Consider the following 14,673-nt stretch of genomic DNA (forward strand, 5'->3'; position numbering starts at 1 on the left):
TCATATCATGTATATGGTCAGCACTGTATTTTCTCACAGAAACTCCAAGCAGGTGGTGAACTGGCCTCAGGGAGGCAGGAAGGGCATTGGGTTAACCCCATGACTGACTGCTACAAGGGCAGGTAGAACAGAGGGGCCACTGTCCTCCCAGCAGTCCAGGATTCACAATCTGAAGACTCAGGCTTGGGGCACAAGTAAAGCCCCATCACAAGTCAAAGCAGTGCCCAATTTTCCAGTGACATGACGTGCTTTGTTAAATGTGCCCTAAGGTACAAGATTGGGAGCCGAGGCCCTGGAATATTTTGATTATGCTCTTTTGGGGAGCATTGAGGAATTTGCTGTAAAGTTATGTTACCAATATATATCTTAGGTGTCTGTGGGTGTCTAAACTGGATCAAATAAGAATGCTTCCAAAAGAAACCAGGAGAGTAATGGTTTCCTCAGGCTTGGAAAAAGGTGTACAAAATACTCAACTGAAAACTGCATTTCACCATTTCAAATGCTCTTTACGCTTTTATTCATCCTTACCCAATATTTTGTTTGTTTTTTTGTTACAGTAAGTGCTCAGAGTAGTAAATGTAAGCCATATAGAAGCCAACTACACAAAAGGGGTCTTTCTCTGTGCTTCTTAGTTCTGCCCTGAACTGAGCCATGTGAGGGAGGAGGTGTGTCCCCTTCCACTTTTTGTTTATATGCACACGTGTATTTTCATTTTTCATAATGGCAATGCAACATGTAACTATGGAAGTCCGGATAGCCCCACTCCCAGCAGCACGGGAAGGAGCTTCTTAGCTAACAGAACTGGCTGATACCAGCTGAGCTCTGAAAGCTCCCTTTCTAAGGTCTAAATGAGTATTTACCTCAGCCAAATAGCTCTATTATACTGTCACCATGTTCCTCGATTCTTTTAAGCATGAGAGCATTATGGGATGGGGTCCTTTTACTGGAACTCTTCTACGGTGGCTCTGGTGCGGCTGTGCCAGCTATGTGCACTTCTCTGGGGGGCAACAGGTGCTCAGGGCACTGTCTGTGCTCCTCAACAAGCCCTATTTTATATTTACATTACATGGCACTAGTGGGGTGTGTGTATGCTGTTGCTCCCGTTGCATATTAGTGAATATGCTAGAGTTTACTTATCCACTCCTAAGACCTCTGGAAATAAAATGTGGGGTCATAACATACACATATTAAAACTGGATCAATCAGATTTCTCTTTGAAGAGGTTAAGTGCTTACCATCACTGAACATCTTTGCCAATCCTTTCTTAAACCAAGCAAATGGAGTTGGGGAGAGGGAACCCTGGCAACATAGTTTTTGTGGTGTCCCCCCAGACAGCAAACCTCAGCTGCAGCTCAATTCTCCAATCAGTTCTCACCAGGTGATTGGTGCACACCCCACCTACACAATTCATCTATTTCCATAGGCCACCCACCTGCTTCCAGGCCTGTTTTCCACAGAAAGTCTCTTCAGAAATCTGCTCTTCTCTTCACAGCCTTGAGTGAAAGTAGCAGGAGCTGTAAATTAGAATGCAATAGCAGTGGAAGAAACTGGCACAAAATAAAAACTTCAGAGGCCTTGACATTTCATTACTATTTTTACATTACCTGATGAGCCTGAAATTATTTGGGAGGAATGAGTATTTCAAAGTGTTGAAGCATAAAATCAGAACAGAAAGGCATGGGGTTCTGCTGTTTGCCTTCCATCTCCCCAGGCTCTGATGCAGATAGGAGAAATCAGTGGGCTTGAGTAGAACAAAGGTCAGGGATGTCTCTCCCAGAATTACTGTGCGGATCCCGTCTGCCTCCTATCACACCCCCTAAAGTGGCAGAGCAGGGAGCCTTAGCAAACTGGCCAGGTATAGCCCCTGGCTCAAGACCTGTGCTCTTAGGGGTGGGGCTCCTCATTGTATCTAACCCCGCACGTAGATCAGAAATTCTTGCTAACAGGTATCTAGGAACAACACATGCCTGACCATAGCTTGGCTACCAAGTAGAGCGAGATGAGATGGGGAGCCAACACAGGGCAGCAGCGCAAGTTGAGCCGACTGCCAGCTCAGATCCGAGTCAGGACTCTGGGCTGTTGGGCCAGTGATACAGGTGAAACTGCCCTTTACCCAGGTGAAACTGCCCTCTTGGTCGGCCAGAGGCCGGATGCCAAGCCAGGCCCTAAGGGCCGGATCCAGTCCCTGACCCTTTAGGCTGGTAACCCCAACTTACGTGGGTTGTCTGTTTCCACACACCCAGTTGGGCAATAGAGACAAGACAAAGCATTGCTCTTGCCCCAGTCAGGAAACAGGAGCTACATTTGGTCTGTTACAGGTAACGATATCACATACAAATGCCTTCTGGCAAGGTGACCAGCAACCAGGTGGATGGTGGTAAAGCATCCTGACTCAGTCCATTTCCCACAGCCAGCATTTCAAAAGGCCTCCCCGTCCACAGGGAGAAACATGAGGGCCATACAGACGTCAAAAACCAAGAATGGTCTGGGTGTGTGGCCCATTTAAAAGAACAAAACAGCCTGTCTTTGCCTCTTTAATGTCCACGCTTGGAGTGTTGGCTCTAGATAAACAACTCTGGCACAAACGGGTCCCCTTATTTCTGGCAGAAATAAGAATTCTGTTACCTCATTCTACCCCTGTCTTTAACAAGGACCCCATTATACTTCAGGGTTTTCAAATTCCACCCAGAATTCCTTCATTAAAGCCAATCAGTCACTTCCTGGGCAGGAGGAAGCACGCCAAAGGTAATAGGACCAGGAATCTGGGCAGCCACATTCAATAGGAAATTAATAATGGAACGATCTGTATTTTTAGACTGGCCTTGTCAGAAGTGTGGTCTTTGGGACATTCTTTTAACTAACTCTTCTCTGTTCTTTCATTACTTCAGGGGTTTCAGGTTAAGTGGCTGAAAACAAAGTTGTCAAAGGATGGACCGGAGAAAACTCATTTTCTATCCACCTTTTTTTTGGAGTGTGTATACTCCAGGGGATACATTGCAACTGATTATCATGTGCCTTTATTTAGATTCTTTGAGGCGGTGGTAATTTCCATGACTCTGGATGATTTAAAAAATTTTTAAAAACTTGTTATATATTTTCTATCAGTTTCATTCAGTCGGGTTATTTAACTTCTAATTCATTTTCAACCAACAATGTTCTAATTCTTTGGCAAGTTTTTCAAAATGTGAAAATTAAGGGATTTGTTCAAAAGTAAATTGGTTAAATATGGAGGATACAGTTCACAATTGGTAACTCTGATATACTCTGTGATCTTATAATGTACCAACACTTTTTAAAAGGTTTGTCCACTTTCCACATTTTGATTTTTTAAATTAAAAATATTTTGAGTGTATACAAAGTTTAAAAAAATTTAAAGTACAAAAAGGAAGTGTCCCTCCCATCTCCCAAAGGAAACCGTCATTCCCGAATCTTGAGTATACTTAAAATGATCTGTGCACATTTTAAGTATCTAGCTATACTTTTTCCATTTTTATTTTTTAAACTTCAAAATTCATTTTTGACCAATGATGCCTACTTTACCTATTAAACAATTTTTCTACCATTAAAAAAAATATCTCTATAGCCAATTTATAGTTTTCATAAAGCTTTCTCTGATAAGAAGCCTCCTACAGGAATGGCAATGTTTGAGGGGACATACTGACGAAAACACTAATTTAATATGTAAAACAAAGTTGAAAAATATTTAGACAATTTCTAATTTACACACTCCAATGAGTCTCAAGTAACACACTGAATCATTCAGTGTGTAGGCCCCCAGATTAAAAACTTCCCCCAATAAAAACAGCCACCTTATTATGAGGCAGTGAGGTCAGGGAGCATGAGCTTGTGATTTTATTAGCTCAAGTCTGGTTGTTTATCAAGCACCCAGTGTAGAACTGTGGTACTGAGGGTCAAGATCGCTTATATTTTGTAAGAGGATTTTGATGATAAACCACCCAAATATACCATTAGATTGGTATTCTGACATCACTGTTGAAAGAGAATAGTACACCCCTTTAATAAATCACAGAAGACAACCTGTACCTCTAACCCTACGTACATGAATGACACGATTGGACAGTACTGTTTTGATATGATTGATAATTACATAAAGTCAGTACCACACTCTGAAAATGTACTCAACTCGAATTGGTTGTCCCCTGTCAAGGTCAAGCCCACTAATGCTCAATTGATAACATCACTCCAGGGAATGTATGGGGTGACACACAAAACCCACACTATTATTTAAAGATCTTCTTGTTCAACCTTACTCAAAATACTTCCTTGATATTGACAGTAAAGGGAAATGCTTTCCTCTTCAGGTTTGGAACAAGAATAACAGTCCTATAGGTAGAAACAATAGGCAACATTCTAAGGAGTCTCTCAAATAGCTGCTAAACTAGTATGAAGATTTAGCACGAACCCAGGATTCAAGGTTACCAGACAAAAAAAATGCACTGTATTTCTATAGACTAGCAATAGTTAGAAATTAAGATGGAAAAATAACATTTATAATATCAAACCTATGAAATATTTAAAATAAACGACAATATATGTATACAACTTGTACAATGAAATTACTAAACATTATGGAGAAAAATGAAACAAGACCTTAATAAATGGGGATGTAATATATGCATAGTCTTAGTTAATATATTAATTTCTTACCCAAATTGAGCCATAGATTAAACATAATATTAAAAAAAAATTTTTTAAGTATATCTTTATTGATTTTAGAGAGAGGAAAGGAGAGGCACAGAGACAGAAACATCAATGATGAGAGAGTCATCGATTGGCTGCCTCCTGCACACCCCCAACTGGGGATCGAGCCCACAACCTGGAAATGTGCTCTGACTGGGAATTGAACCCTGACCATCTGGATCTTAGGTCGACGCTCAACTGCTGAGCCACGCCCGGCCGGGCAAACATAATCTTAATAAAAATTCCAGCAGGGTTTTGGGAACAGAAATCAACAAGGGGATTCTAAAATTTACATTGAAATGCATAGGACCTAGAATTGCCAAAACAAAATTTCAAAAGAACAAAGTTGGAGAACTAACGCTACCCGAATCCAAGACTTATTATATAGCTACAGTCAGTAATATGACAGTGTGGTACTGGCACAAGGACTGACATATACATAAATTTAACAGTACTGAGTCTAGATATAGACCCCAAAATGTATGATCAACTGATTTATGATAAACCAAAATCCAATGGGGGAAATTATCTCATCACTGAGTGGTGCTGTAATGACCAAACATCTGTTTAGAAAACAATGAACCTCAACCTTTGTACCTCACAACTTATACAAAAGTTAACTTGAAGTGAATCACACACAGACCAAAAAGTGAAAGCTAAAACTATATAAAAAATTCTATAAGGAAATCTTTGTGACCTTCAGGCAGATAAAGATTTCTTAGAATATAAAATGCATGAACCAAAAGAGAAGAAACTGATAAAATGGACAACAAAATGAAAACTGCTCTTTAAAAGGTACTGTTAAAAGAAAAAAGGCAAGCCACAAACTGGGAGTAACTATTCACCATACACATACCTGCAAAACACTTGTGTTCCAGATATAGAAAGAATTACTTTTCCCAATAATAGATATTTCATCAAACTGTATATATGAATAGCCAAAAACACATGAAAAGATACTCAGTACCAATAGTCATGAGAAAAATGAAAATTAAAGTACAATTTTGTATTACCACACACCTATTAGAATGGTTGAAATGAAACTGACAATAACCCTGGCCAGGCATGGCTCAGCGGTTGAGCACCAACCTAGGACCCAGGAGATTGAGGTTCCATACCTGGTCGGGGCACAAGCAGGGGTTGTGGGCTCGATCCCCAGTGGGGGGCGTGCAGGAGGCAGCCAATAAATGACAACTCATCATTGATGTTTCTCTCTCTCTCCCTCTCCTTTCCTCTCTCTGAAATCTATTATAAAGATAAATTTTTATTAAAAAAAAAAAGACAATATCCAATATTGGTGAGGATGTTGAGACATGGAACTCTCACACATTACCAGTGGGTGTGTAAAATGGGACACCACTTTGGAAAATAGTTTAGCAGTTTCTTACAAATCTAAACATACACTTACCATCTGACTCAGAAATTCCACTCCTATTTACATGAGAAACAAAAACACATACCCACAGACTTATACCTGAATATTGGTGCAGCTTTACTCATACCAGCCCCATAGTGGAAACAATCCAGCCCGAATACATTCACTGTGGGGAGTATCCACAGTGAAATATTAAAAAAAAAAAAAAAAAGAATGAACTGCTGACACATTCAACAATGCGGATGTACTTCAAAAATATGCTAAGTGAAAAAAGACAGATACAAGAGTGTATGTTGTATGATTCCACTTATATGAAACTCTAGAAAAGACAGATTAAATTATAGTGACAGAAAATAGCCCAGTGATGGCCAGGGGCGTGGTGTGGACTGACTAGGAAGTGGTACAAGGCAACCTTTTGGGGTGATGGAAATATCCTCTATCTTGCTTATGGCAGTGGTTACACACTTACCAAAATTTACTGAACTGTACACCCTTGCTCAGCTGATACCTTAAGTACCCTTTTGTGACATTTCTCACATTTTTATGCTTTTTGTTGGTGATTGTGCCGTTTCAAATGGCCCCTAAGCGTAGTGCGGACAAAAGCTGTCTAGCAATTCCAAACACAGGAAAGCAGTGATGTGCCATCCAGAGAAAATACTTTCGTTAAGACAATCTTTGTTCAGTCCTGACTTCCAGTGCTGTGGCCATGAGTTCCATGTTAATGAATCAACAATATTCATAAGGTATATTTAAAAAACAGAAACATATATAAACAAGGTTATGTATTGATCCATCGACAAAAATGAAATTAGATGCTCACAGGAACCTACCCCTGCATTTCCCTTGGAAGCAGTGACTATCTGCTGATTTATTTAGTGACATTATAAAACATAATTATTGTGAATAACAAAAATAAACTATATAACTTCAAGTTCCTTCTATCCTTTCTTGGGTGAAATGGCTTTGAGTTTTCAACATCTTGATTACCACTGTCTGGCTTTTCTCCAAAACTTAAGTCCATGTTGCAGATACAGTCTGGCTTATGTACCACACAGCAGGTCTCTTGCCCATTTTGATCTAGATAGTTCAGCAATGTGGCTAGACTCCTGGCTCCTTTTAATTTTTACAAATTCCCAGCTTTTTCAAACTGCTCTCAATTTGATCCAACTGAATCCATCTTTTGTGTATTATTTTCTTTAGGTATATTTTCTATCCTCAATATTGGCAAATACAGAATTTCATTTTTTTGAGCCATCCATCCTTCTTGAGAGCTGTATTGTTTCCAAATCTCCACTCATGAGATCAGAGATGTCTGTATTACTTGCAGAAGCTCTGATGGACTGTTATCTGTGACATACTTAGGCAGACTTACTCTCCGCATTTTAAAAAATTGTTATCAGACATTTAATCTGTTATAAACATTAAGCTTTACTTCTATCATCATCTACTTCTACACAAAAGCCCAACTTATGCGCTCTGTCAACTTTGCTGTACACATCAGTAAACTTGTAATGATTTTAAAAGTTGAAGCTGTTAATCTTTAAAGTTCTCTTTGGGGCAGATTCCACACTAATCACTCAGAAGTTTCTTTTTACTATTCTAGATCATTGTTAGCTAAATTACTTCAGTTTTCCTTTTGTGGTTCGGAAGAGAAAATAAATATATTTCATTTATTTCAACAAAACTCAACAGAGAGATGATTTTCTTTAAAAGCCACTTATTTCCTCCGAACAGAAAAAGGCAAAAGAGAAAAATCTATTGTGAAGATCAGAACACTCTCCATGTAGCACGCAGCCAGTTTTTGTTCTGTGTACTAACCCTGTTCTGATGGCCTGTGATTATACAATAAGCCCTACATCACCAATGACAAGGTAACAAAAATTAAACACACATTTGGTTTTATATGAAAGCATTTAATACACATTGATAAAGAGGGTAAGATTAAAAGACTGATCTCACTGATGAATCCTATTTTCAGTGTAAACAAGTAAGTTCCCCCTCCTGCCTACCCACCCCTTCTGATACCTGAATATTTTGGGAAAGCACGTGTGCATGCACACACACATACACCACCCCAAATGAAAACTCCCCAAGATCTAGAGTAACTGAGTAGTCATTCACTTCCATTTTTAAATCATTTTAAAACTGAAAATTAAAGTTTTAAAAAAGGAAGGCATTCAGATTCAGCTCACCATCAACCTTTACAAGAATATTATGCTACTTGCATACAATAGTCAAGTGAATATGGACTCAGATGCCCGTGGTTCAAACAAGAACATATTCTCACATAGGAAGAGAAATACTCAATGAGCAATTGAAGTTCAAATTCTAGGCAACTGTTCATTTGTGACCTACTTCAAATACGTAGCTCTGTTTTAAGTTTATGGGACAAATAACCTACTCTAAGTGAGCCTTAAAAATACCAGTTTCAAGTGGTTTTGGTTCTTATCAAGAATGAAATACTTTATTTTTTGTTAGTTTAAAAAAATTGAAAAGCCAATACCTCCTGGAAAGTAAAATGTTCCTAAAAATAAAGGTATCAAGATATGACCTTAGATGGAAACACAAGGGCAGATACAGCACCTTTTAACCATATAGAGCAGAGTTTGATATAATCTGAGGCACGTGAATTTTATTTCTGACTCTTATACACCCAAATCAGTCATCTCCCGTAACTGTTATGTTCGTACCATAACACCATCTTGGGGAAACCTAATCTACTTCTAGTTAGAGTTCAAATCCCAATATAATAATCTTACCAATTTACCTGATCTTTAGACATTAGCATTCGTTTGGGTCAAATAGTATCTGGAAAGTCAAGTTGCACAGGCAGAGAAAATGGTATTTTGTGGTAGTAATTTGCCAGGGCTTGAGCTCTAATTCTTAATGTGTGTAATAAAGTATATGTGCCAATCCCAAACTCCATTATTTATGGGATGTTTCTGTTTTTTTCAGTCATGTTTTCTAGCTTCTCGTTACATTCATTTTGGTTAGAAGTTTCAGCTTCTTTAAACCATATTTTAAAATGATGAGATTTTTAGGTATTTGCATTCAAAGCTCCACAATATTGTATGGGCAGAGAGCCATACACATATGATTTGAAATGCAGTGGTTTGGTGACCTAATTTAAAAAAATAATAAATCAACTGTCTCTCCCTTTCCCATTCCCCTCACACTTTGCCCAAAGAGATGATGTGAGCACACAGCAAGATGGCAGTCATCTGCAAGCCAGAAGGATTTCTCATTAGAACCAGACCATGCTGGTGCCCTGATCATGGACTTCTAGACTCTGGACTGTGAGAAAATAAATTTTTGTTGTTTAAAACAAAAAAACCCACAAAAAAACAAAAAAAAAATCAAAACAGAGAAAGAAGAAACCTGGCTTATAGTATCAGTGTATCAAAACTATATCGCTGTATCAAGGGCAATGATCATAATTATCTAGATAAAAAAAGTTATATATTTGTAAAATTTGAGTGCTAAAAGATACATTTCAAGATCAGTCAGTCCAACTTTCCTCATTTTACAGATAAGGAAATTGAAGTCCAGAAGTTAAGCGACTTGCTCAGGGTGAGCTAAATTAATTCTTTTGCCTCGGACATTGCATACCCTATAACCCAAGAGATACAGAAACACAAATCTCAATTTACCTTCCAGTTTTTGAGCAAAAAATTGTGTGAATGTAGCCACCAGTACTAAGAACACAGAAGATAATGGCATCTTCATTTTCCACTTAAAGGTCAATGTTAAATTTGGTGTCCAATCAACACAATGGAGGGAAGTACGTAGGCAAAGCTTGTAGGCTTAACAAGTACTTGTTTTGACTGTGTCAATCAGGAACACCACACAGAACTGATCCTTGCTTTCCCAGAACCACAAGAAGCAATGTAGGTTGTGGGTATCTGCCTGAAGTCTGGGCTATTTAAGGCTGTTCAGGAATTTGGCATGCTCTTCTCCTCTTGGTAACAGGGTTTCTCCTCCTATCTTTGGGCCTGTCTTTTCCTAGAAAAATGAAAATAGTTTCATAAGAAATGGGTCAACATTATTTGCATGGATCACTAAAATCAATCACCATGTAAATGCCATACCTTTAGCATTCTGTCCCGTTCCCATTTGAAGAGGCCACAGTTACTGAAATAGAAGAGATGAGATTTACTCAGTAGTGAGATACGGGCCTACACACATAGAGACACCAGAAGAGTGTCCCCCACTCAAGCAGGAGCTGATCAAGGTGACATTCCTATTACAGGCTATGCTCCAATGCTACTGAAAATACACACTCCAGTGATATGAGAAATGATCTTCAATTCTGTAGTAAGCTAGATACATCAGATATGGAATGTCTAATGATAGTATGACATGGTAGGTAATGATTGTAACCTTCGTTCCTACTGACAGTCACTGGGAGGACGCTTGGATTTAGGAAGCTAGCCTAAGGCTTACCTGACCCCTTTTCTTTTTCTGGAACTAATGGTTGGGGAAAAAGGATTAATTTTCCTTCCAGTATGAATAATCTTTCCTACCTTTTCCTAACCCAAACAAGTTACCCTCTTATTATCCCAATGGCCTCAAGATGCTTTTCTCCTTTTTTAACTGGGTGGGTGAGTTCCAACCCTGAGAAGGGATGTGGCTGCTAGGGAAAGCTTATCTTCTATAGAGTTTACTCTGGGGAAGAAAAGGAAAAGAAACACAGGGAAGATGTGGGAATATGCCTTGCCCTTGGATAAGAGGGTCTAGGGCACCGGGGACTGCCCTATCCGCCTTCCCTATCTAGTTTTGTAGTGGAAGTCCTGACCTTTGTCTTTTCTTTTCTTTTGGTAACACACGTGCCTGACTTAAGCTTTGATTACTGAGGCATCCATCTCAAAGGGGCATCCACTTCAAAGACGGCTAACTCAATAAGCACACTGCCAGCCACAGAACTAGATAAAGAGCCAGGCCCAGGCTGCCTGCCTCCTCATTGAGGTTCCTTTGTTTCAGAGATCTCTTAATTTCAACAACCGACCATATGGCTACTTGTTTTCTCTTCCTGTGCTTTAAATTCCCTCTCTTATGTTTTCAATTCACCACAATAGAGTGAGCCTTAGAAACCCCCAGCCCTACCCTCAACCCCAATAAAAGCAGAACCCCAGGCCAGTGTGCTCAGTCTCCAGGCTCTCCACAGGGACCTCGCTGTGTGGCCCCAGGTGTGCTGTGTGATCTCCAGGTGTTATAAGTAATCAACCAGTATCTTTTCAGGGTTCCTGGATGGTTACTGCTGAAGGGTGTCTTGCAATCATAGTAAGAACTACTAGGGCTAGGCCAGAAAGAAGGACAGAAACAAGGAACCTGACTTATAACATTGGTTACTGATAGGCTGAGGCCAACAAAAAACAAAGCTGGGCTCTTCCTGCCCTGAGAGTCAGCATGCCAGTGGCCTTAGCCTAGAGTCTCTCTATCACCTTCCCCATCTAGAGACCTGTTCAATATCTATTGAGAGAACTTTTGCTACTAGATTAATGATATTACAAAAAATAAAAAATAAAATCACTGTTCTAGTCAAAAAATGCAATCCATGGGCCAAATCCAGCCTGCATCTGTTTTCGTAAAGTCTGATTTGAACACAGCCATATCCATTTGTTTGTGTATTGCCTATGGCTGCTCTTGAGCCACAACAGCAAAGCTGAGTAGTTGTGAAACAGACCTTGTGGCCTCTTTGTAAAGCTTAATATATTTACTCTCTTGGCCTTTTACAGAAATGGTTTGCCCACTTCTGCTCTAGATCAAGAACTGACAAGAGAAAGACCAGAGAAAGCAGCTGGTCTTACAAAAATAACAGTGTCACCTGGAGGCCAAAAAAGCATCTTGCTCTTCTATTTGTGAGCTGTACCTAACTGCTTATCCTTAATGAACAGAATTTCTATGATACTCAACTGTTTTACAGAAGTTATTGTCACAATATTTTGGAGTGATGTCAAGTGTCAAAATATACATAACTATTTAAAACAATTATCTAGACTGTGAACAATTCACAAATCAGCTCCTGACAGGGTGATGAACTAGAATGAGGTTCAGGTCCCCTTCCCCCCAAATCAGCCCCGGGATAACTTGAAGGGAGAGTGACGTATGGGTTCTAGAAAGCAAACAACAACCAAAACCAAACAAGCAAACAAAAAGGTAGTGAGAATATCCTGGTGAGACATTCTTGGGAAGACTAAAGGTGACCCTGAAATTGCCTCAAACTCCAAAATATCAATATCATACAAATTACATCTTTTAAGAATAATGTAGTAAAGTTAAAAATTAATGACAAAAAAGACAGCTAAAATCAATCCTATATATTTGGAAGTTAGACATTACTAACCTTTTGAGTCAAAAAGGCAATCATCAGGGACATTAAGAAATACATTAACTACACGTTAGACGACAGAGCAGGACTAGAGGGAAATAGACTGGCAGCGCAGGTCTGTTCAAACTGGCATCACCACAAACATGGGAGGAATGTTTTGCTTGAGGACATGATGGCTGTGACATTACAACAGATACCACATCATGAAAGCTGCGTCATCACTAGACGACAGTAGCTTTTCAGCTCCACGATAATCTTATGGGACCACCATCCTATATGCAGTCTGTCGTGGACTGATATGTCGCTATGCAGCACGTGACTGTACATAATGAGAGCACTGAATTGGACCATTGATGGTGTATTATAAGCTGCGTGATCAGCCCCCTGAACATTTGCATCGTGTTCTATGTGAATAATGCCTAACACAGCAGCTCCACCTCTATATCTGAAGTACCCCCAAAAGTAAAGAGAAAACTCCTTAGGAGTAAAGGAAAATAATCCCATCTCCTAACTCTCAGCAAATACACATATTCCCCAATACACCTTATCCATACTTCATTTATTTATTCAACAAACATTTGTAAGGATCTATTATAGGCCAGGCAATACGTACTGGGGATAAACCAGTGAAGAGGGCAGGGTCCCTTTTCTCCAGCAGCTGTAAGAGGGCACGGAAATAAGGCCTGACTCTCACAAAGGATTGTCCAGTGTTTCAATGGAACAGCATCATGTGGGAAATGAAAAAAGGGTTCAAGAAACCTAGATGGGACAAGGAACACCAGGCAGTTCTCATACCTGCAGTGCTTTTTAGGGAGCCTGTCAAGGGAGATGCATCTGTTTCCACAGGGACACTTGAAAAACCTTTTTATGCCGTCATGCCAATGGTAGTCATGTTGCTCACTGACGCAGGTCTCTAAAGGCTTGAAGTGGGTGTAGGCACACTGCACAAAACCAACAGAAGGGCACACATCGGTGAAGAGCTTTGAAGGAGAAACCTGTTAGCTACAACGATAGCAATCTGTCCTCGCATCATGACCCAGGTGCTTGTTAGTGAAGTGATCACCGTATCTTCCAGCTGCAGCGATCCCTGTGATTTCTTGGGTCTCTCATACCCATACTGCTTTTTCTCATGTTTGTCCCTATTTCTGGTCAGGCACGAAGCACACAATAATCTTCTGTGACATCAAGACAAAAGAAAGGGCAGGGGAAGAAAAATACTGGAAACCTCTCAAAAGCCTGGGCAGGGTTATCCTACAGTTACTGCAGTCCCCTGGTTACAGGACACTGAGGCACAGGGCTCACTGAGGAAGTGGATCAGCAGCTTGTTCACTTTCTCTTACAAGGCCTCTGAAAAGGATACAAGCTTATTACTACTCCTGTTTTAAGTAGCAAAACCAAGACAGAGATATTAAGTAATTCACTTAATTTTGATTCTCAAAAGGACTGAAGAGAATAAGAAATGGTGGGTGAAACTCGAAAACGGTGCTGAGATAGTGCCATCTGCTAATTACACTGAGTCTAGATAAACAATTCCCAACTCTGGCAACCTCAAAAAGTGCAGAGAAGCCCTGGCTGGTGAGGCTCAGTTAGTTGGAGCGCTGTGCTATGCACCAGAAGGTTGAAGAATTGATTCCCAGTCAGGGCACATATCCACATACCTAGGTTACAGGTTCCATCCCCAGTTGGGGCATGTATAGGAGGCAACCAATTGCTGTTTCTCTCCCATCAATGTTTCTCTCTCTTCCTCTCCCTCCCTTCCTCCAAGATTTAAAAAAAAAAAAAAAAGGCAGCAGAGCGGAGTGATATACCAGCTGTGGTAGAAATAATAATGTCCCCCCTCCCCCAAAGATGTATACACCCTACTCCCTGGAGCCTATGAGTATGTTCGGTGGTTAATTAGTTGATTTTAAGACAGGGAGATTTCCTAGATATGTGGGTGGGCCCAAAGGAATCACAAGATGTCCTTAAAAGTAGAAGTGGGACAAAGGAGAGGAAGTCAGAGTGATGCTGTGAGAGGGCTCAACCTCCATTGCTGGCTCTGAAGAGGGAGGAAGGGGTCACTAACCAAGAAATATGGGCAAGATCTCCAAGCCAGGAAAGGCAAGGAAATGGTTTCTCCCCTACAGTCTCCAGAAAGGAACATGGCCCTTGAGGACACCTGGAGTTAAGCCGTTAGACCCCACAGAGTTCCGACCTACAGACTATAAAGTAATACATTTATGCTGTTTTAAGCTACCACATCAGTGGTCATTTGTTAGAGCAGCAATAG

At 40.1% G+C, this 14,673-nt stretch overlaps 1 protein-coding gene across 1 annotated transcript in view; it reads right to left on the reverse strand.

Moving 5' to 3' along the window:
- Nucleotides 1-7,968: 7,968 nt before the first annotated feature.
- Nucleotides 7,969-14,673, reverse strand: part of MCM10 (minichromosome maintenance 10 replication initiation factor) — a 33,325-nt gene continuing 26,620 nt past the window's right edge. Inside the window, exons 18-20 of the mRNA XM_016203918.2 lie at nt 13,200-13,345; nt 10,165-10,207; nt 7,969-10,078 (exon numbers count right to left, since the gene is read on the reverse strand). Coding sequence (XP_016059404.2) covers nt 9,995-10,078; nt 10,165-10,207; nt 13,200-13,345 — 273 coding nt within the window. The 3' untranslated portion in view covers nt 7,969-9,994. The remainder of the gene's footprint in view (nt 10,079-10,164; nt 10,208-13,199; nt 13,346-14,673) is intronic.

This window comes from Miniopterus natalensis, chromosome 1 (assembly GCF_054644295.1).
Source record: "Miniopterus natalensis isolate mMinNat1 chromosome 1, mMinNat1.hap1, whole genome shotgun sequence".
In the NCBI taxonomy this organism is placed as follows: Eukaryota; Metazoa; Chordata; class Mammalia; order Chiroptera; family Miniopteridae; genus Miniopterus; species Miniopterus natalensis.